Raw genomic sequence first — 21,982 nt, forward strand, 5'->3', positions numbered from 1 at the left:
GCCGGGCCGGGCGTTTCCCCCGGGGTCCCGGCCCGGAGCGAGCGGGGAGAATCCGGGCAGGGTTTGGGGGGATGCGGGGGCCGCGGGAGTTGCTTCCTCGGCTTCCCAGCCGGACGCGGCGGAACTCGAGATCGCAAAGCGGCGCGGCTCGTCGCCTCCGAGGGGCGGCGCCGACTGGGCCATCGCAGGACCTCGGGAGACGGGGCACCCGGGATGCAACCCCTTCCCCAGTTTTGGGGACTCCCGAGGTTGTAGGCGCCCACGGCGGTGGTTTCCAGCCTCTCCAGCACCGCTGCGGGGGGTGGGAGCGCGAGCCTTCCCGGGGCAGAAAGTCTGGGATCCTGAGCGCTTTGGAGCCCGGAGGTCACCCTCCGCCCCTACAAGACCCTGGACGGAAGAGGAACAGAAGCCCCGGGACATAGGGAAGGGGGAGGTGGGGACCCCCGAGCGACAGGGCCGGTGGGACGGGTGGCTGTTTGGACATCCCGAGTCACATCACTTGGTCCATTCGACCTGGAGGGACTGTAGTTCTGTCTCAGAGGCCAAGGGGTCCAATTGCCCCCTGAGTCCTGAGGGTGGGGGCTTTCCGCCTTAAACTCTGTCAGCTAAGGGGCACAGAACTTGAGTGGCCAACCCGAGAGAAGCACTAAGGAGAGGTTGGTGTCCTCCTCGACCACTCCCCCTGGACCAGAGGGAATAAAACAGTCACACAGTGGTTACTTCTTCATAGGAGGGAGTTAGGCTGTGAGTAGTTCCCCTGCTCGAGGCCCTGCCTCAGGGGACCCAGGTGACAGCTAGTCCTGGTGGACTTTATTGTACGGTCGCCAGCATGAACACCCGGCAGGCCAGGAGGTCGAAGTCAGTGATGCCTGTGATCTCAGCGTGTAGATACATGGGAAAGTCACTGCCCTGAATTGGACAGAAGCTGATGGAAAAGGGTGGTTTGTGGACACAATGCTCAAGCATTCCTGGAGAAGGGGACTCCATGACCTCTCAGCCCATTAATGATCGTGCTGCTTAGGAGGCTGCCCCCAGGGAGCCCAGTTTTCAAAGCCCTGGTGTGGCTCTTGTCCAGTTCCACATCCCCCACCCCTAACATTTATGGCTGGTGCTGAGTTTGACACCAGGCTGTCTCTTTTGTACACGTGTCAAATCCCCCTTTCAAAGCAAAGCAGGCTAAACAAACACGTTTTCTGTGCCCCCCAGGCTCAGGGTCCACCGTGGGTTTGGATTTGGTACCGAAGCAGCTGGAGAATGCATCCCACAGTCCCATGCTGGGTTCCCAGACTGTGTGACCTTGCCACCTAACATGTCTATCAGAAATGGAAGGGCTGCTCCGGGTGGGGGCTGCCTAGGAAGGGCAGACAGCTAGCTGGGGTGGGGGTCGGGGGCGTGCTGTGTGCAACCTGCAGATTGAGGCTGGCCGGCATGCCCTGAAGTGTCCTGGAGCTCATTGATGCTAGAGGGAGAGGTACCAGGCTCCTGTCACCTGGATTTGAATGGGCCACAGGCCAAAGCCACCCCGGCTGGGAAACACCTGGGTGGTGTCCAGAGCAGATCTGGCAGGGAAAAGGCATTCAGCCCGACTTGCTTTAAAAAGTCTATGAAGAAAAGCTGCGCGATGTGAGTAGGCTTGGCAAGGGTAGAAAAGGCAGTCTGGCCTTAAACCCAGAGGGGTGTGGGCTCATGGTTCATTGAGGTGCAGCACAGGTGTTTCAGGAGTCCATGGTGTCCCATGCAGCCAGGCTGCTGGTCTCAAAGTGCCCTCTTGTTCTTATCCATGCCAGCCACTCTTTGTACTGGGCTGCTTTTTCCTGTAGTTTTTCAGGTACCAACTGAACCCGACTGGACCCTTTTAAAGCAAGTCCTTTTTCCTCCCCCGCCTCATTGCCCTAATTTTTTCTTAGTTTTTGCCCCTCTCCTTGATCTCTGTTTTCTTGCTTTTTTTTCCCCCCGAGTATTTTCCTCTGCATCCTTCTTCTCTCTTCCTCTTCCCTCCTATATTCTTTGTTTTAGATCTGGAACGTATTCTCTGCTGATGATGCTACCCAGTCTAGGTAGGCTGGGGCCTTTGAAGCAAGAGACTTACCACAGCTTCTTTCTGGTTTTTCTTTTCCAGAGGCTAGACCTATCATGAGGCTGAGGTCTAAGCCAAAGGCTCCTTACTTGCATAGGCAGGTGTCTACCAAGGTCTTGTGTCTGATTTTATACTCATAAAGCCACCAGGGTCCTGTCACCTGGATTTGGATGGGCCACCCTTGCTGGGAAACAACTGGGTGATGTGCAGAGCAGATCTGGCAGGGAAAAGGCATTCTTTTGTATTAATTTTCTTTCTTTCTTTGTATCAACTTCTTTCTTTTGTATTAATTTTCTTAAAAGTTGTCGCCCTAGATTTATAAGACTCAGGTCTTGTGAAATCTGAATCTATCCTGAGTCTCTAGCTTAACTTTCAACCCTGGAGTTGGTTGATTGACTTAGTGACTAATTGTTGTACTATTACTACATGCTCGAGAGATACATAGGTAGGTTCCAATCATTCATGATTATAAACAACAGCAGGAGTAAACAACCTTGTAACTAAATCCTTGTGGACATCTTTAATTATTTCCTCCGAATAAATTCCTGGGCTGAGAATTGCTGTGTCAGAGAGGATGGACGTCTTAAAACATTCTCTATGTGTTACCAAAGTGAGTGTTCTTTAGATAAATGCCTTAATTTACCCAGGCACTGGTGTTTTGGGGTAGTTTTGCAAAGGGCTGCCCTATGCAGTGAAAGAGAATAGAGTCTATACGGGGCTGACTTAACAAGATCATAAATGCTAGTCAAATTGACTAGGAAGGTATGGTAAGACATGAAAAGAAAAAGCATATGGAAACTGTGAAAAGAAGACAAATGTGCACTAGGTGTTGCATCTGGTGTCTTTTTGAGTAAATTATTCTCTAGCTTCTTTATTTTTTAAATTTTATTTATTTGTTTTATAGAGACGAGGTTTTGCTATGTGGCCCAGGCTGGTCTCGAACTCCTGGGCTCAAGCAATCCTCTTGCCTTGGTCTTCCAGAGTGCTGGGGTTACAGGTGTGAGCCACTGTAACTGGCTCATTTAGCTTCTTTCTTTTGTTTTCTTTTCTTTTTTTTCAGTCAGAGTCTCACTCTGTCGCCTAGGCTGGAGTGCAGTGGCATGCTCACAGCCACCCCAGTGTCGATCTCCTGGTTTCCGGCAATCCTTCTGCCTCAGCCTTCCAAGTAACTGGAACCACAGGCATGCACCACCATGCCCGGCTGATTTTTTGATTTATTGTGGAGACCAAGTCTCACCATGTTGCTCAGGTTGGTCTTGAACCCCTGAGCTCAGGCAATCCTCTCGCCTTCACCTCCCAAAGTGCTGGGATTACAGGCGTGAGCCACTGTGCCCAGCAACTTCTTTCTTAATTCCATATGTTGTGGTTTAAGATGTTTGCTTCGTGCTATGTTTTACAGGTGAGAATATGTGTTATCTGGAGGAAAAAGGAGGGAGAAGAATGTGCTGGAAGTGGCATGAGGAAAGCCAGGGTCAGCGTGGACCCTGCAGGTGGCAGAGTTGTGGGCTCCTGTGTCGAGGGACCTCCAGCTGCAGATCACAAAGCCCGTGTATGTGCTGTCTGTGCTGTCTGGAGAGCCAGCACTTCTCTGATCCTGTAACTGAGCATTTCTGTCAATTCTTTTGCAAGCAAAAACTGTCACTGCTCAGGGGGACTTAGATCTCTGCTGAGGGTGGGTGTGACCTTGCTTTTCTGAGCCCAGCTCTGTAGCCAAATCACACTGAGAACAGAGCCCCAGGCCCAGCTTCTCTCGAAGTGCTTGCTCATGGCTAGACAGACCAGAATATCCTGGACAGTGTTCCAGATGATGTTTGTATCATTTGGGATGTGAACATGCAAGTGACTCAGTTTTCTTTTTTTTGATAACGCCCAGAGGGTGTCTGCCCGCCTAGCATGGGCTTCCTCTCCTAGAGCTCCCAACCCAGAGTCTCTTGGCATCCTTGAGCAACAGCAGTAGATGCCAGGGAACATGAACAAAGCCGATTTCTGTCTCCTTCCCTTCGATGGGGACCAGTTCCTCAGCTGCAGGGCTGACAACTGTAACACCCTGTGATATAAATAAACGGGGCCCGACTGGCGTCCTGCCTCTAGAACGGGCGTCTTTCTCATCCCCCCCTTCCTCCTCCTCCCTTGCCCCAGACGCCCTGGAGTCCTAAGTGGTTGGGTGCACTCGCTTCCTTTCTGGTGACAAGCTTCCTGCCCCCCTCCTGGGATTCATCAAAGCTGCTGTGCTCCGGCATGGAGCAAGTACTTGGAGATGGAAGATGCGCTCACTGGACTTTTTACTTTGTTAAGACTGTCAGAGCATCATTTAGTGAGGAACAGGAGGCAATCCCAAGTCAAGGAGAATATAACATACTCGACGTGCATTAAGGTTGAGAATGAAAAGAACAAGCTAGTTAGTTCTGGTGAGCTGCCCAATGCAGTTGCCTCTGGCCAGATGTATTGCTGTTTAAGTGAAAATTCATTTAAATGAAGTAAAATTAAAACTTCAGTTCCTCAGTCACACTTGCCACATTTCAAGTGCTCAGTAGCTACATGAAGCTAGTGGCTACTGTTTTGGACACAAAAGAGAGAACATTTTCATCATCACAGAAAGTTTACTGGACAGTGTGGGTGTAGAGCAATGACCCAAGTCTTAAGGGGCCAGACAAGGACCAAAGGAAGGTACAAGAAAAAGTAAACCCTTAACATATTTGAGTGTTAAAATGGAAACAGGGGTGCTTAACTGTAACTAAAAAGCATAGCCCATTGAAGAGACTGAATTGTCTTCCTATTCATGAAACATTGGAAGGCCTTCTCTGTGCTAAGGGCTAGGGGTTCAAGAGTGAGAAATCCGCTCATGATCTGAAGGGTGAGGCCATTGTGGGGTTCTAGTCTTGTGCCTCCGGCAAAATATAAGGTGGAAGCTCTGATGGGGAAGGGGATTATCCTTGGGCAGGCATGAGTTTTTCAGAGGGGAAGAGGAGAGATGCTGTGAAGGGAAGAGGTTTAGACAGGGAGCCCTGGGATCATGGGCCCTGCTGCCTCTAGGCCTGCTAATCTTGGTGAGGAAACATCCAGACGTGGCGGGGGCAGCCCTGACTTCTCATAACCTTCCTTGGGGACACCTTTGACAAGTTACTCTGTCCCATGCCAGGCTCTTAGGGGAAGGTGTAGCTCCACTTTCTCATTTGGATTTTCTGGAGATGGCATTTTCAGACTCTGTTCCTGGTCCCCACTTGCCCTACAGAGCCTGCTTTCTCAAACTCTCAGGAAGGCACATCTCAGGAAGGCCCGAATTTTAAGGGGATCCAGGAAGCATTTTCTTGGTGATTCTGGGGCGTTTCCTGGAAGATCTTGAGAAGCTGGCAAGGGTGCTGTTTCCTGAGCTAGTGCTGAATGCTGACTGGGGGCAGAGGCAGCTGTCTTGCCCCGGGGAGAGCCTTCCAGGGCAGGAAGACAGACCGGTCTCAGCCAGTCATTAACGGTCCTGAGTGTGAGAGTGTGAAGGGCCAGACTCCAACCAGCTCTGATTCCCTGGTGACAGGCTGCTGTTCAGGAAATGGTCTCTTTCTGATAACTTCTATTGTGGTTTTGCCCAGGGAAAATGTTGCTCTCATATCTATTAAAAGCAACCGCGGTGTTCTCTGAAATCATTTGCTTGCAAGGGAGTTGCAAGTTGTTTTAAAAATCAAAATTAGACCTGGTGCAGTGGCTCACGCCTGTAATCCCAGCACTGTGGGAGACTGAGGTGGGAGAATTGCTTGATCCCAGGAGTTCAAGACCAGCCTGGGCAACATAGCGAGACCTTGTCTCTCACCAAAAAAAAAAAAAAAATTAGAGTATGGTGGCATGTGCTTTATTTAGTTACTTGGGAGGCTAAGACAGAAGGATTGCCTAAGCACAGCCGGTTGGGTCTGCAGTGAGCCATGATCATGCCATTGCACTCCAGCCTTGGTGACAAAGTGAGACCCTGACCACCCCCCCCAAAAAAATTAAAATTAATTCCATTGGACAGAATCTGCTTGGCATCTACAAGCGGTCTGATGCTTTCACAGGCGTAATGTTCTTTCATTGAAGCTGTGTGACAACCTGGTGAGTGGTCTCCAGTTTGCTATTTGGGGAACAGAATCTTAGAGTCAAATGCCTCTTTCAGAACCCTCCCCAGCCTGAGAGATCAATGCACATTTACTGGGAGCTTGTGTCAGTTTGCATCCTTTAGGATGGAGATAGGAGTGTGAGGGAATTGTTGGGGGCAGGGGATGCCTGTGAGAGAGAAAGGGGAAGAAGCTGTGTGGAGCAGAGTTTCCGCCTCCAGGAAGATCTGATTAAAGTCTCAATCAACTCAACAGGAACCGCTGGGCAGAAATGGCTGTCCTCTGCCATGACCAGGCATTGGCTAGAGCTGCCCAGCAAGAGTATGGCCTTGGCTCGAACTCAGCAGCAGATCCTGCAGGGGCTGCAGCTGGCAGGTGTCAGTTGACCGTCCTCCTGGCAGCTGAATGGCACGAGGTGACTCACACTTCTGTGGCGGCCCTGGAGTCCACCAGGCACGAATCACTGTGTTGAGAGGGTCTGAGGGGTGCTCCTTGGCCTGCAGTTGTGATTGGGGCCATCTGTCTGCTCATCCACTGTCATCAGCATGTGGAGGTTTGCGTTTGGTGGTGGGGCTGTTGAAACTGACCCAGAACAGAGTCCAGAGCATCCTTACCGCCAGCTGACTCACAGAAGTTTCTTTCTGATGTTAGAGAAGTCACAGGTGAGGGATCTCAGAAGAAGGGAGCTCTGCCTTATGCTGAGCCATCGCACTCTCTGAACTGCAAATCCTTTTAGCCCAGTGGATTTGGCCACCAACCAAAGCAGAATAAATGCTTTATCCCGACCTTCCTTTTTGCCAGAGGGAGCCTTAGGAAGTGAAAGCAAGTCCAAGGTTGGGAAAAACCTAGAGTTTTTGAAACTACAGGCTCCCTGGGTTGCCAGTGTTTGGTTTTTAGGAGAGAAAAAGGGACTTCTCTTCTGAGTTTAAATTAGCAACAGAAGCAACAATGAAATCAGCAACAATGTACTTATCAAATACTTAGATGTCAAGTGCTATTTTATACTTTATTCATGTTAGCACATTTGATGTTCCCAACAATCATTTCAACTGGTGTCTTCGTCCATTCATGCTGCTTTTACAAATTATCATAGACTGGGTGACTTACAAACAACAGAAATTTGTTTCTCACAGATCTGGAGGCTGAGAAGTCCAGGATCAAGGTCCCAGCAGATTTGCTGTCTGGTGAGGGTCCACTTCCTGGTTCGTAGATGGGCAACTTCTCACTCTAAGCCCTCATGGCAGAAGGGGTATGGGAGCTCTCTGGAGCATTAAAATTAAGGGCAATACTCTAATTCATGGGATATTCCCTTATACCCTAATCACCCCCCAAAGGCCCTACCTCCAAATATCATCACCTTGGGGTGAGGATTTCAACATATGAATTTTTTTTTTTGATTCAGAGTCTCACTCTGTTGCTGAGGTTGGAGTGCAGTGGCATGCTCACAGCCACCCCAGCGTCGACCCACTGTGCTCAGGTTATCCTTCTGCCTCAGACTTCCAAGTAGTCGGAACTATAGGCACCCGCTACCATGCCCAGCTAATTTTTTGATATATTGTAGAGACAAGGTTGCACCAAATTGCCCAGACTGATCTCAAACCCCTGGACTCAGGCAGTCCTTTAGCCTCGGCCTCCCAAAGTGCTGGGATTACAGGCTTGAGCCTCTGCGTCTGGCCTCAACATATGAATTTTGTGTGGTATACACATGTTTAGTCTATAGCAGTTGGCTATTACTTTATCCCTATTCAGAGAGGAGGAAACTGAGGTACAGAGGCATATTACTCAATTCACATGACTAGTGAGTGGTTGAGTGGGGCCTGTGCCATTGTCTACCCAGCCTAACTGCCTTTCAAGAAGCCAAGAATCTGAGTTTGGGGTCTTCAGGCACCCAAGCATCTGTCTTATGAGGTTTTGTTTTGCCCTGCTTTGCTGGAAAATTATGGAATTACAAAAACAGTAGTTTCTCTGTAGCACTCTTTGGGGATGCCTATCCATGACCCACTGACCACCTTTTGGAGGGTGCTAGGGTTCTGCTTTCTGGAAATGTCAGATCACTGAGTGAACAAGGACCCAGTGATTCTTGCAGGGATGCTTGAAGGGCCTGTTCTTGCACCAAGTTTTCCTGGCCAGGAAAGATGGAGCATTCCAGAATATTCCATGTATCCACCTCATCTCCCTGGGCTGCTTCCTTACCATCTCTTCATTTACTCTGAATCTTCTTGGCTTCCACCACTTATTCAGGAAGCTTTGTCTGGAGAGTGAATGGGAAAGGTGGCCTTGGTGGCCAGTGTTTAATATTCACCCCTGTATTAACTCTATTAAAGAAGTGCACACAGAGTCAAACTTTCTGCTCCAGTGGTCAACCAGTGGTCAACAATACATGGCGGAGGATAACTTATATCCCCAGTTATCAGAACATTAAAAAAAAAAAAGTCACGAAACAAATTTTGTCCATCTCAGCTGATCCCTTGGTGTGTTAAAGCCCCTTGGGAGGGGGCCCCTCCTGCCCCTTCCTAATTGTCTCATGTTAAAGAACTGTGATGTGTGCAAACCCCAGAGTAAGGTTGGTGTTGCACTGAACACACCAGAAGGCAGGAATGTAGAGGGCCTTGGTACCTCTTTTTACTAGGATGAGTCCTAACGAATGGGTATACCAGATTCAGCTAAGTGATGTTCTTCCTGGCTCTACCTTCACTGTGGCCCCTGATTCCACAGCACCTAGCAGATCCATGGTTTCTGTACCATAAAAGGGGGCACCACCGGGATGCTCAAGTGTTTGGTGGTCAAGAGAGTGTGCCCCAGCTTCAGCCTTGCCTCTGCCTGCCTTACTCAGTCCCCCACGTAGGAGCTGTGTGATCTCGGCTAGTTACTGAGCCTCAGTTTCCTCTTCTGAAAAGAGTTCATAAGGGTCTGTCCCTCATCAGGTTGTTGGGGGTGTTAAATGAGATATTGTCTACAAAGCCCGGCACATAACACTTAGCTCATTGTAAGCTCTTGATAGATAAATATTAGTAGTTATTTTTATGTTACTTGATCTGATTTCTGAGACGAATGACCTTTTTCATCCTGACTTGAGATGCTAAAAGAGTTTGCTTTCAGCACATTTGTTGATTCATTCATTTATTCATCAAATATTGAGTGTTGATACTCAACACGGGAATGAATGAGATATTCTTACATAGACACACTCTTCATTATGTGTGGTCTCTAAAATTTTAGCCATGCTTTACATAAATCTGCATTTTTTGTGCATTTATTTATACCCTGTCTACTTCCAAAAAACATCTGCGACGGTTCCTTTAATCAGAGACCTGTTCGATTGTAACTCCCAGAGTTTTGCATGCCTCTTTCTTCTTTGTGCTCCTGGAGAGCCAGGGGGCAGGTAGGAGGCCGTCCTTGTTCCGGGAGGGGGAGCTCTGACTCCCATCCAAGGCTCCATAGAAGTCCGGGAGGTAGGTCTGCAGTTAGTGGTAGTGGTGATGGTAATTTTATCTTTTAAAAAAGCAAATGTGAAAGTATTGCCGTATTTTTCTTGAAGAAAATTATCACAAGAAACCAATTGGCAGATGTCAAGGTTTTTGCTTCGGTCTCCCAGAAGTCTATGACTTGCTCTGACCCTTGGATTTTAATGTCCCCTTGATGCTTTCAGATGTGGAAGGAAAACCTCAGTCCTGCCATGCTTCCACCTCCTGCTGCCTCCCCTCAGTGTGTCTGCTAAGGCCCAGGCTCCAGGCCAGGGCAGCAGCCTCAGAGGACCCTTTACTCCCTGACAGGGCAGCTGGGGGTCGATGCCACGCCAAGGTGGGACCCTGCCCAAACCTCGACTCTTTCCCAGTTGGGTGTGGAACTCCACCAGCTTCATTCTCTGATTTAGATTTTTCTGGCATGGATTGCACCCCCACTCTGTTTGTTTACTCCAGCCTAGGCTCCCCAAGAAAAAAATTATTCTTGGCAGCCTTTTATGAATACTTCCTATGTGCCACAGGTGCTATGCTCATAGTCACCTTCCTGAAGTGGGGGACTACTATTGCTGAGGCACAGAGACACCAAGTCACGCACCCAAGGTTACCCAGCAAGTAAATTGCAGAGTTGAGATCTGAACCCAGGTGGTGCTGATTTAATGCTAATCTGACTGTGCTCGGGATCAGCCATACCGCCCTCCCTACCTTCACTCCCATCAAGGCCCTGTCCAAGGCATAAGGTTCCTAAAGAGAAGGAAAAAGGGCCCTGCTGCTTCTTTTGGGAGCATTTGTGTCTTCTCTTGGCCTTGCAGATAAAAGACACTAATCTACTCTTGCAAGCCAGGTCACCTTGGGGTGCATGGTCCCCCAAACACTGTGCTGTCTGCCATTTCCTTTTATACCTCTTCACTGTTTTGGGAAGGGACCATGTATTTGTTATTATCTTTTAGAGAAAAGGAAAGGAATGGCCAGAGTGACCAACAGAATTGTCCAAGGTACGTAACTGTAAAGGGACTGGAAAACTCCTGGGCGTGATTCTAGATACACTCTTCAGGGCTGTTTCTACCATCCCGCCCTGCCAGTCCCATATCAGGGCCCTCAGTAAAAGTCTGTGGTCCTGGGTAGTGATGAGATTTCTTTGAGGGAAGGAAAGGAGACCAGGTAATGGGAAGAGCCATAGCAATAGTTCTTAGCGGCAGAGCTGGATAATTGGCTTGTACTCAGAAGCAATTGGTAGGGGATGGAGTTACCACAGACCAGTTCTCTTCAGAAATGACATGCCCTTGCTTAATGATGTATCTTTTTTCTATTACCAGAGTATTGCTGCATAACAAGCTACCCAAAAACTTAAATGGTTTAAACAAACCACCAATGTTTAGCTCATTCTGTGCTTGGCAGTCTAGGCTGGGTTCAGCTGGGTGATTCTTCTGTCCTCTGCTGGGCTGACTCATGCATCTGTGGCCAACTTCTTGGTTCAGTTTGCTGGCTGGTGTAGAATGGCTTCACCATTCTAAGTTGGGATGCTTATCTTTGCTCCATGTGTCTTTCATCTCCCAGCTGACTAGCCTGGGCTTGTACACATGGTTGTTGGGCAGGATACTGAGAGAACAACCAAGCATGCATGGTCTCATGAACCTAAGCTCAGAGGCCAAACCATGCCCCTTCTGTCACATTCTGTTGGCCAATGTAAGATATAGGGTCAGCCCAGATCGGGGGTGGGGGTGGGGGAACAGATGCTATTTCTTGACAGAAGAAGCTGCAAAGTCATATTGAAAAGGGCAAGGATAGAGGAAGGGTGGAGAATTGTGGCCACTTTTGTAATCTTTTAGTTAATCCATTATTGGTGGTGAAAGCATCCTGGCAATTATCCCTGGATTTCTGTGATTTCAGCTGAGAGTCTGAATAAATTCCTGCTCAGCACACCAAAAAAGAGGACCAAGGTTCTGTTAACCTAGATAACAGAGAAAGAGGCCCTAAAAGAAGATGATGCTTACTCTGCTTACTCAGGAGCAGCGCACTGCAACGGGAATATGCGTGTCATAGTAAACTGTGCACGTATTCAGCGAGATACAGACAGACAGAGGTTTTTAGAGGAAGACTGAGGAGGATCATGTAATTGTTTTGAGTTAATTATCCCTGGCTACAAGGGTCAATAATAAGGGTAGTGCCAGTCAGATGTTGGATGGACAGTTGCTGGGCAGATGTCCTTGCAGAAGTTTCTTTTCATGTGTAAGATTGTGATGACCTTTGTGCAATGTTGTGGTTTTCACAGAGTTTTTTTTTTTTTTTGGTGACAGTTCTTGTTATTAGTCACTTATGCATAAGAATCCTCCTTTCATGGCTTTCCCTAGCACTACTTGTCAGGTTTTTTTTTTTTTTCTTTAACACAAGTGACTCCATCTTGGTTCTGAGGATCTGTGACCTCTTGTGTGCTGCCTAGAGATGGAGCTGGGATAGTTGGTTGTCAGGGTGTTTGGCAGCTATTGCACCCCTCTCTAACATTTCTTTGTACCAGACACGGTGTTGGCTGCTTTGTAAACATTATTTTGCTTATTTTTCTTACAAGAATCCTACTTAGGTACATTTTTACTCCTCTTATTTTGTAAAGGAGAAAACTGAGGCTTAGAATAGTTAAGAAACCTGACTGAGGTCACACAGCTTGTCAGTGACAAAGGCAGGATTTAAACCCCGAGTTACCGCCTGTGCTTCTTACACTTCATCACCGTAAATATCCTGCCCGTGAAGCTTAGAACCCAAGTGGAACTCTTAGTTAAAAATTCCTAGAAAATGGTCAGTATCTATGCTTAAACACCTGGAGCCTCAGTTTCCCCGTATGTAAGAAGAGAAGCTTCTGAGGTCTTTTTAGGTTCCATGGCTCCAGTGGGCAGTTGTTCCCTAGCGAGTCCCCTCTCTGGGAGCAAAGGGTTTGGTGTGGTCAGAAGTGGATATCAGGGCACCAGCTCTTCCTCTGCTCAAGCCTGGGCTGTTTTCTGCCCAGTAAAGGATGTGGCCAATTCCTGGGGTTTCCCAGCGGTGGACACACAGTGATGAATTTGACTCATGTAACCAAAACATGGGTCCCTGGGTAAGCTTTGGCTTTGGGATCAGATACATGAAAGCAAACCTAATGAGTTTAAAAATTTAAATCTCCAGTTGCTGTCCCCACTCCGACTGTAATTTGGCTCCGCCAAATCGCTGCTGTGGCATTTGTGGGGAGGGTGGGAGCCTTTGAGACACTGTCGATTCCAGGCCTTCCCCAGGGAGGCAGCTGCAGCTCAGCCCTTCTCTGTCACCTGCTCTCTGGGGAATTACCTGCAGATTACCCTGAGAGTGTGAGAGAGGCTCACAGCAAAGTGAATGGCTGGAGTGGAGCCTTTGCAGCCAGCCTGACCACACACGGGGAACCCAGGAAATGGCTTTGCTGGAGTAATGGAGGAAATCTAAATGACCACACTAGGAGGGAATTTGGGGAGGGGACTGGAAAGAGCACACCCTTGGATACAGACAACCTGGGTTCAGATCCCAGCTCTGTCACTTACCAGCAAAGTGACCCAACATCTCTGTGTGGAATATACATGAGAGACTGCCCAACAGGAAAGCACTCTTGTGAGCATAACTGGTGCTGACAGATGATCAGATGGGCCCAAATCTCTGGAGAGGTTTGTAAACTACTTATTGTGAGAGGTTAACACCTTGACAGCAATGTCACTGTTTTGAAAAAGCAAGGAGGTGATTGAGATTCACCTCTTGGGTCACCAAAGCCTGAGGGGAGGAGAAAGGCTTCTCTTACCTCCAAACCCCAGAGTGAGAGTGTTCTTTAACATGAGGGAGCTTCCAAATCCAAGTTTCACACCTGTAATGCTAGCACTTTGGGAGGCAGAGGTGAGAGAATTGCTTGAGCCCAGGAGTTTTAAACCAACCCAGGCAACATAGAAAGCCCTCGTCTCTACAAAAAAAAAAATTAAAAAAATTAGCTAGGCATGGTTGCACATATCTGTAGTTCCAATTACTTGGGAGGCTGAGGCAGAAGGACTCCCTGAGCCCAGGAAGTCGAGGCTGTGGTGAGCCGTGATTGTGCCTAGGTACTCTAGCCTAGGCAACAGAGTGAGACTCCAACTCAAAAAAAAAAAAAAGTTCCAACGTCAGAGCTGCCCCCAGATCTTCACCAGGGCTTTCCTCAGGTGGAGGGCACATATATGAGTAGCTGGCACCAGAGAGGGCACTGGATACCTTCTGGTTCTTGTTTCCACCTTTTTGGCTGACATGGGGTAGGTAGAATAGCAAGTGGGTGATGGTTTCGACTGCTAGGGTGCATGTTGCAGCTTGGCATTTGAACACACTTTGTGGGCTGGATCAAGTACCATGGCCACCTCTGGCCACCTGCCTCCCTGTCTGTAAAATGGGAATAATTCTCATACCTCTCACAGGGTTGCCATGTAGACCAAATTCAATACTGCTTATAGTGACCTCACCCATCACCTGCACACTCTGGGTACCTGCTGGGTGCTGGCTGCCCTAATCAGAAATCCAGAGTCCTGAGTTAATGAGAGGACTCTCAAGTGTCTTTGAAGTGTGTGGCATCTTTAACTGGGGGTGAAATAGGAGGAGGGCTTCACTTCTCAAGAGTGATCTTGATTATTTTTAATTTGTGTAGCTGGTTATAGAGTACTTCTTAGACTATAAATCACCTGGAGAGCTTGTTAAAATGCATCCTGATTTAATAGGCTGGGGCCTAAGAGTCTGCATTTTTATCAAGCTCCAGGTGTTGTTCCCCATGCCGTTGATCAGAGGACCACACTTGGAGTAGCAAACATAGGTGAGAGTCAGCTTGATGATTTACTGATGGGATCCTGCTGGTGGGGCCACTGAGGCTCTTTTATATGGAAACTCTACAGAAGAAAGACACATTGCCTTATCAAGAGTACCAGGGAAGAGTTTGCAGCATGTTTGAAGTGGCTGGGTTGTCTCTTTTAACTCAGAGGATGATGAGAGAAAAAACAGATGGCATCTTTTCAGGGGCTTGTCTTGAACTCTGGGCCACCGTAGTCTCTCTGTTTCTTGGGCTCTGCCTGGCAAACAACCAGCTGAATTAACTTCAGAAAAGACTTGCTTGTGGGCTTGCCTGCAGTGCAGTCTTGCTGGATGGCAGTACAGAGCAGTGCCGAGCTATAGAGGAAGCCAAGCGGTTCTGTGAACACAAGATACAAACACATCCTCCAGCGCCCCACCTCTGTGTGTCATGAGCGCGTGTGTGCGCGCATCCCCCCATCTCTCGCTTCATTTCCCGCTGCACAGTATTGCGGGGAAACCGTCTCATCTGACAAACTGATTAGAAATTTTGAACCAGAGTTTTGTTATCAGGGTTCGAATCAACCATTGTTGTTAGAACTATTATTGAGTACCTGGGACTTGAAAGGAAATAAAAACTCAGCGTCCCTTCTTCACTTTAGATTTTAGCGTAAGCCCCCTCGGTCTTGGTTCTAGGCTGGGGGGAGCAGTGCCTGGGAATTAAGCTCTCTAGGATCTCTTCTTGCGTGGATAACCCACGAATCTGTCTGTGAGTTTGGAGCAATGGCACTCTCTGAAATTTCCAGGGTTTCAATGCCAGTTTGGAGAACACAATCCAGGAGATTCTGTTGATTCTTGTAGCCATTTCCCTTCCTGTACGGTGAATTCTCACCCTTGTTTATTTTCTGTGATATTTTATTAGATAAATTACAAATGGCAATTATTCACTGTACCGATGTAAATTTGAAGTTGGTGGGAATTTTTGGAGCCAGCCCTGTTGCCCTGGGGTCTTCCGGTAGAGGAGGTACACTGCATTTTACTCTCCTGACCTGTGGAAAGGCTGAGGATGTTTCAGCAGTTTAGAGAGGGCACACTGCTAATTCTTCTCACCTGTGAAAACAGCCGGCGTTAGCGAGAACAATCCTTGACTTGCCCTCATGGCTCTAAAGCTCAGTCCCAGAAGCAAGGGGGGAAATTGATCCCTTAATGTGACTTTCTTCTCACTGGAGTTTTGTTTTGTATGTTATCATGCATCTGAGTTAGAGCAGCCAGGGGCTGGCCACATTGCTCTGTGTGGGTGAGGGAGGCGGTGTGGCTGTTGGGGAAAGTGCTTGCTTGGATTTCCAAAGGGCTGTGGCTCCCATCCCTGCTTTTGCTTGGGACTTCTGCAGCTGTGCCCAGCAAGAACCCAGAGGGGAGCTTCCTAGGGCATTATTGAGGGGCTGTGGGGCAGCCTGGGACCCTCATTGTTGGGAGCCTCACTTCTCATACACTCTGGCAGGGCATCTTCCTCACAGAATCCTATACACACCCTCTATGGAATGAGACACCCAGTCAAGGGTGGGTCTTCCTGGCTCTTTGTTTCCTCAGAGATCCTTCAGGTTCTGGGTGCTCAGGGGCAGTGGGAATTTAAAAGGAACCTATACACCTTCCTGTGAACCCTGACACCATGTCTTTGAACCAGGTTAGGAGCGATATCCCTTGTGATGTCTGCCAGCCTTTGCTGAATTCCCCTTTGAGGGTCTCAGACTTCTCTGTTGTATGATATCGATACCTTGTTTGCTCCTTTGCACAACTGGAGTTTGTCGGGGTGCAGCGTCATTCTGAGGCCAAGGTGGGGGTGAATGTGAAGGACTGAGATCCCAAGATGAAAGTGGCTCTCAGGACACAGGGAGGGGAGGCTGGGTCGGTTTCTTACATCCCCAGGGAGGCAGCCTGCAACCATCTCAACCTGTGCTAGACACCTTCTCCATAGATACATAATGGACAATGCATTCTCTTCCAAGGCATGTGGGTGATGATTTACTCCATAATATGCCTAATACCCTTGTGAGGTGAGTCTCATCTCCTTTCTAGGCTGCCGGGGATAGGGAGCAGCTCATGTCCTTATGGAGCAGTGGCTTGAAATTTTTTTGGAACATCAGTGTGGATTTTGTTTAAAGTCTCTTTGTCCAAGACCTTTTCCAAATTTTTCATAGCTCAGTATAGCCCGTGCTTGATTAGTGTTGTTCAGTATCGCTTGCTATACATCTTCAGTTGGCTATTTTCCAGAAAAATTCATAAAACTGTAGGTCAGAATTGTTTTGGTGACATCTGGGGGGGGAGGGGAACTTACTGCCATTTCCCCCACATTCTGTACCCACACAGGCCCAAACCTGTCTCTTCTGTTTTCCGGGGTGAGGGGGTGGTCTTGTCTACTTCCTCTGGACAGGGAAGGCTCCTGCTGGGTATGGCCCACCCCAGGCAGCTTTTCAGTTCAAGGTGAAGGTTGCAGAGCTTCATTCTTGCCCCTGTTTGTATGCAAACCATTCTGTCTCTGTTTCGCATTGGGAGAGACGAAGCTGTTTATAATTCCATGCTATTATTTTTTCCTATTTTTCCCCTGAATATCTGTGTTGTGTGGGTGGTTGAGGGGCAAGAAGAAGAGGGAGAGACAGAAGAGAAATGGCATCTCTGAATTTTCTGTCCAGAAAAGTGTGGGTATCCTATACAATTAAATGAATTATCACAAGTGTGTTTTCACACCACTGAGGTTGAAAAATAGGACATTGTCAGCACCCACAGAAGCCTCCCTCCCTGATCACAGCCCCTCTTCTCCTCCCCAGAGGTCACCTTATCTCGACCTCTAATGCCATAGTTAAATTTCACTTGCTTTTGAATTTGAGATAAATGGAATCAGTGAGTGTGCTGTTGTAACTGGCATCTTTGCTTCAGTGTTATACTTCTGAGATTCGTCAATGTGGTTGTCATTGGGTGTTGTTCATTGACTTCATTGCTGTGTAGAATTCTATTGTATGATTATACCATGATTTCCTTATCCAGTCTGGCATTGATGAGCCTTTGGGTCTCTTCTTGTTTTTGACTGTGACCTCTTCAGCTTTGAAAGTCTTGCATGTTTCCTAGTAGACACATGCATGCATTTCCATTGGGTATATTCCTAGACATGGAATTACTGGGTCATGGGGTAGGTGCGTTTGAGCATCATTAGAACCTGGTGAATAGTTTTCCAAAGTTTTAATGGTTTCTACTCCCACCAGCAATGCATGAAGACTCCAGTTGCTCTACATCCTGTCAGCACTTAGCATGTTCAGCCTTTTTGGTTTTAGCCTTCTGGTTGGTGTGAAGTCAGATTTTCCTAATAACTCATGTTGTTGAGCACCTTTTTATGTGTTTATTGGCCATCAGGCTATCCTCTTTCATGACGTATCTGTTCAAGGCTTTGACCATTAGTCTATTGATTTTTCTGTATTTGTCTTAATTGATTTGTAGGAGTTCTTTGTAGATTGTGGACAGGAATCATTTTGTTAACTTTTTAATGTGCCTGGAGAAGATCTAACAGGGTCATTGTAAGACCACCCCTCCCCCAAGCCCACCTAGCACAGTATAATAATATGGTTTCTCAATGAGCATTCAGCAGTTCCCCCCATGGCTGGGTGAGGATTTAACCATTGGCTTCCTCTTTTCTTGTACTGGGTGGTGACAGAATGTCCTTTCCTCTTGCTTTGCAGGGTCCTGGTGGGTGCCCCGAAGGCAGATTCCAAATACAGCACTTCAGTGAAGTCCCCTGGGGCTGTGTTTAAGTGCCGTGTTCATACCAACCCTGACCGGAGATGTACCGAACTGGACATGGCTCGAGGTGGGTGGACATCACTGCCAAGGTGGAAGTGGGTTCTGCACCCTCACATGTGGCTCTTTTTTCTTTCCAGGGTGATCATTCACTCACTAACTCATCTGTCTGTCGAACAAATATGTATTAAGTACCTAATCGTTGCAAAGCCCTGGATACAGCAGTGAACAAAACAGAGAAGTATCCTGCTATCCTGGGCTTCATAAACTAGTGGTCACAGAGGCATTAAGGCAAATCATTGTGTCACAGAAGACCAGAGTATTTGAGTTAGTCTAGATTGAAGGTTCAGGGTTCCCTCTCTGAGAATCTTTCAACACGATTAGAAGGATGCATAGCAGTTAGCCGGGCAGGTGCAGGAGGCAGAATCTCCAAGTAAAGGTGCCCTATTTTGAAGTGCAGTGTGGGGAGCAGTGGAATGGGGAGCAGAGGAAGTTGGCAAGGCAGGTTGGGGTCCGACCACGCGGGACCTAACAGGCCAGGGCAAGGTGTTAGGATTTTATTCTGTGTGAACCTTACATCAACTTTAGGTTTTATATTTTAAGTAGGGAAGGATACGATCGGATGGATATCTTTAAAAGCTCACTTTGGGCCAGGCTCGGTGGCTCAGCCTGTAATCGCATTCCTTGGGAGGCTGAGGTGAGTGGATTGCATGAGCCCGCGGGTTCGAGACCCGCCTGGGCAAGACCTCATCTTGGTGAGACCTCATCTCTACAATAAATCAGGCGAGGCTGCGGTAGCCGGGAGCGGCCACTGCACTCCAGTCTGGGCGACCGAGTGAGACTCCAACTCAAAAAAAAAAACCAAAAAAACAAATAAATCAAAAACTAGCCAGGTGTGGTAGCGCGCGCCTGTAGTTCCAGCTACTTGGAAGGCTGAGGCGGCAGGACCACCGGCGCCCAGGAGGTCGAGTTTGCGGTGGCCGGGAGCGGCCACTGCACTCCAGTCTGGGCAGAGTGAGACTCCAACTCACACACAAAAAAGCTCACTTTGATCTAGTGGAAAATCCAACGTCTTTGGAATCAGATGGGTCTGCTTGGGTTCAAAGCCCAGCTGGGGCTTATTGGGAATGTTCTTGTAGCCTCTTGGGCCTCAGTTCCCTGACTTGTAAAATCAAGACTAAGATACCCACCTCACCAAGATGATCTTGAGGAGATTAAGTAAGACAAGAGAGGTGAGTATACAGAACTGTGCTCGGCACATAGTAGGCACTTTGCAAATAGGAATTATTTTATTATTATTGCTTCAAGTCTTCACTTCCTCCAAAGTCCTTTCCCATCAAGATCTTCCAATTATTATTATTTTAAAATAAAGGGTTGGTTGGCATGATTTTCTTTAGCAGAAAAGGCGAGATGTCCATGGTGTTCTCTAGTGCTCCTCAAAATGACTGACTTGTGAACTGTTTGTTACTGGTACATAACAGATGAAGGAGCTTTTTTCAGAACCAAAATCAATGCACTGCTTCTTCATTGAGAAAGTCTTACTGTGTAAAAAATAATTGACTGGATTAAACAGCGTACTGTGCGTAGTGACAGAGTTGACTTATATTTTGTTTCAAGTGTCTTACTTCCTCCTGGATAACAAACATGTGGGTCTGGACCACCACCCTCTGAAAAGCAGCCAGCAGAACGTCATTCCTCAACGCAAGTCTGGCTCTTCTCTTTTTCCTCCAGGGAAGAGTCGGGGCACGCCCTGTGGGAAGACCTGCCGGGAAGACCGGGATGATGAGTGGATGGGGGTGAGCCTGGCACGGCAGCCCAAAGCTGATGGCCGCGTTTTGGTAAGGCCTCCCGGGAGTGACATGGGTAGGGAATGGCACTCTGAGAATGAATGACTTGGATCCATTAGGAAGGCTGGATGGCATGGTGACAAGGGCATGGCTTTGAGGTTGCCTATTTGGACTACTGCGAAGACAAATGGCATATCTTTCTATTTTATTTATCTGTCAGATTTAATGTCTGCCCCAAGGTGCCGACATGGGGGTATTGAAAAATGACAAAACATATGTGAAAAGTGCTTTGTAAATCTTGTTTATTATGTAAGTGTGTGTGTGTGTGTGTGTGTGTGTGTGTGTGTGTGTGTGTGTGTGTGTGTATTTTAAGTTGAGGTATAATTTACATCAAACATAAAAATCTTAAGATTACAGTCTGGGTTTTGACAATTGTACACACTGGTGTCACCACACCCCACCAAGAAAGAGAATGTTTCCACCATCCCAAACAATTATCTTCTATCCCTTCCCAGTCGACTCCCTCTACTCCTGAGGCAACCACTGCTGTGACTTGTTTTACGTTACTTTGACTTTTTCTAGAACATCATGTAAATGGAATCCTATAGTGAATGCCCTTGTATAAGGCTTCTTTCATTCAAGATAATATTTTTGAGATTAATCCATTCTGTATGTATCAGTAGTTCATTCCTATTTATTTCTCTATGATATTTTATGGGGGCACCCCAAAAACACTGGAATTTATTTATAAAAAATTGTGTATTCTTACATATTTAAGCTTCAGTCACCTTCAAAGTACTCCTTGTTTGATGCAATACACCTATCAAGATGCTTTTTCCAGTGCTCAAAACAGTTTTTGAACTTGTCAATTTTGATATCTTTTAGTGCTTATGCCGTTTTTTATTTCACTTCTTCCACATTGGCAAAATGTTTCCCTTTGAGGACTTTTTTCATTTGGAGAAACAGAAAAAAAAGTCACTCAGGGTAAGATCAGGTGAATAGGGAAGGCGGGGCATAGAGGTTATGCTGTTTTTGGTCAAAAATTGCTGAATACTCAGCATACTATGGGCAGGTGTGTTAGCATAGTGGAAGAACCAGTCACCTGTTCGCTGTAACTTGGGACATTTCTATCGCAAATTATGATGCTACTCTCAAAACTTCCAGGTAAAAATTTTGGTTAGCTGGGCATGGTGGCGCATAGCTGGGAGGCAGAGGCAAGAGCTCTGGGGTTCGAGACCAGCCTGGGCAACTTGGTGAGACCTTGTCTCTACAATAAATAAAAAAAATTAGCTAGGTGTGGTGACACACACCTGTGGTTCTAGCTATTTTGAAGGCCGAGGTAGAAGGCTCACCTGAGCCCAGCAGGTCGATGCTGCAGTGGCTGTGAGTGTGCCACTGCACTCCAGGCTGGGTGACAGAGTGAGACTTCAACTCAAAACAAACAAACTAAAAAAAACAAAACCTGGTTGCCTGTTTTATCTGGAGGAACAAATTCTGAGTATACTACAAGGGCCTGCCTTCCAAAAGATAATTCCTTTTTTTTTCAGTCCCCTCTTGTATTTTATGAAATGCATGTTATTTTTAGTCATTTACTTGGCTTCCAAAGTGCATATGACACATTCTGATCCATTAAGTGCTTTGAGGGCGATAAAAAGAAAAAATCTTTGCATCTGAGGTTCCTGATAACCTAGAGCTGTGTTGTGCAGTAATGTGGCCACCAGCCATGTGCAATTATTGAAATTGATCTAAATTAAATTAGAAATTTAGTTTTTTGGTCACATTAGCTACATTTCAAGTGCTCAGTAATCACATATGACTACTGGAAAGCGCAGAGAGAGAACATATTCATCATCACAGAAAGTTTTATTGGACTCAACACACACAAAAAAGAATTTCTGACAGTCGCAAAGGTTCTGTTTTGTCTGTTTTTTTCCTTTCAAGCTTTTCTCTTGAGTTGTGACACTAAAGTACTTAATAGGCACAGCTGTGAGTGTGCAGCTTGCT

The 21,982-nt window shown here is 47.2% G+C and overlaps 1 protein-coding gene across 1 annotated transcript in view; it reads left to right on the top strand.

Annotated features, from left to right (window-relative positions):
* ITGA9 (integrin subunit alpha 9) overlaps nt 1-21,982 on the top strand; it is a gene marked incomplete at its 3' end in the record, with an annotated part of 153,788 nt that overhangs the window by 871 nt on the left and 130,935 nt on the right. The window contains exons 2-4 of the mRNA XM_008061272.1: nt 110-459; nt 18,134-18,261; nt 19,923-20,029. Of these exons, the coding sequence (XP_008059463.1) occupies nt 110-459; nt 18,134-18,261; nt 19,923-20,029 (585 nt within the window). The remainder of the gene's footprint in view (nt 1-109; nt 460-18,133; nt 18,262-19,922; nt 20,030-21,982) is intronic.

This window comes from Carlito syrichta, unplaced genomic scaffold (genome assembly GCF_000164805.1).
Source record: "Carlito syrichta isolate Samal-C Ts95f unplaced genomic scaffold, Tarsius_syrichta-2.0.1 Scaffold305170, whole genome shotgun sequence".
NCBI lineage: Eukaryota > Metazoa > Chordata > Mammalia > Primates > Tarsiidae > Carlito > Carlito syrichta.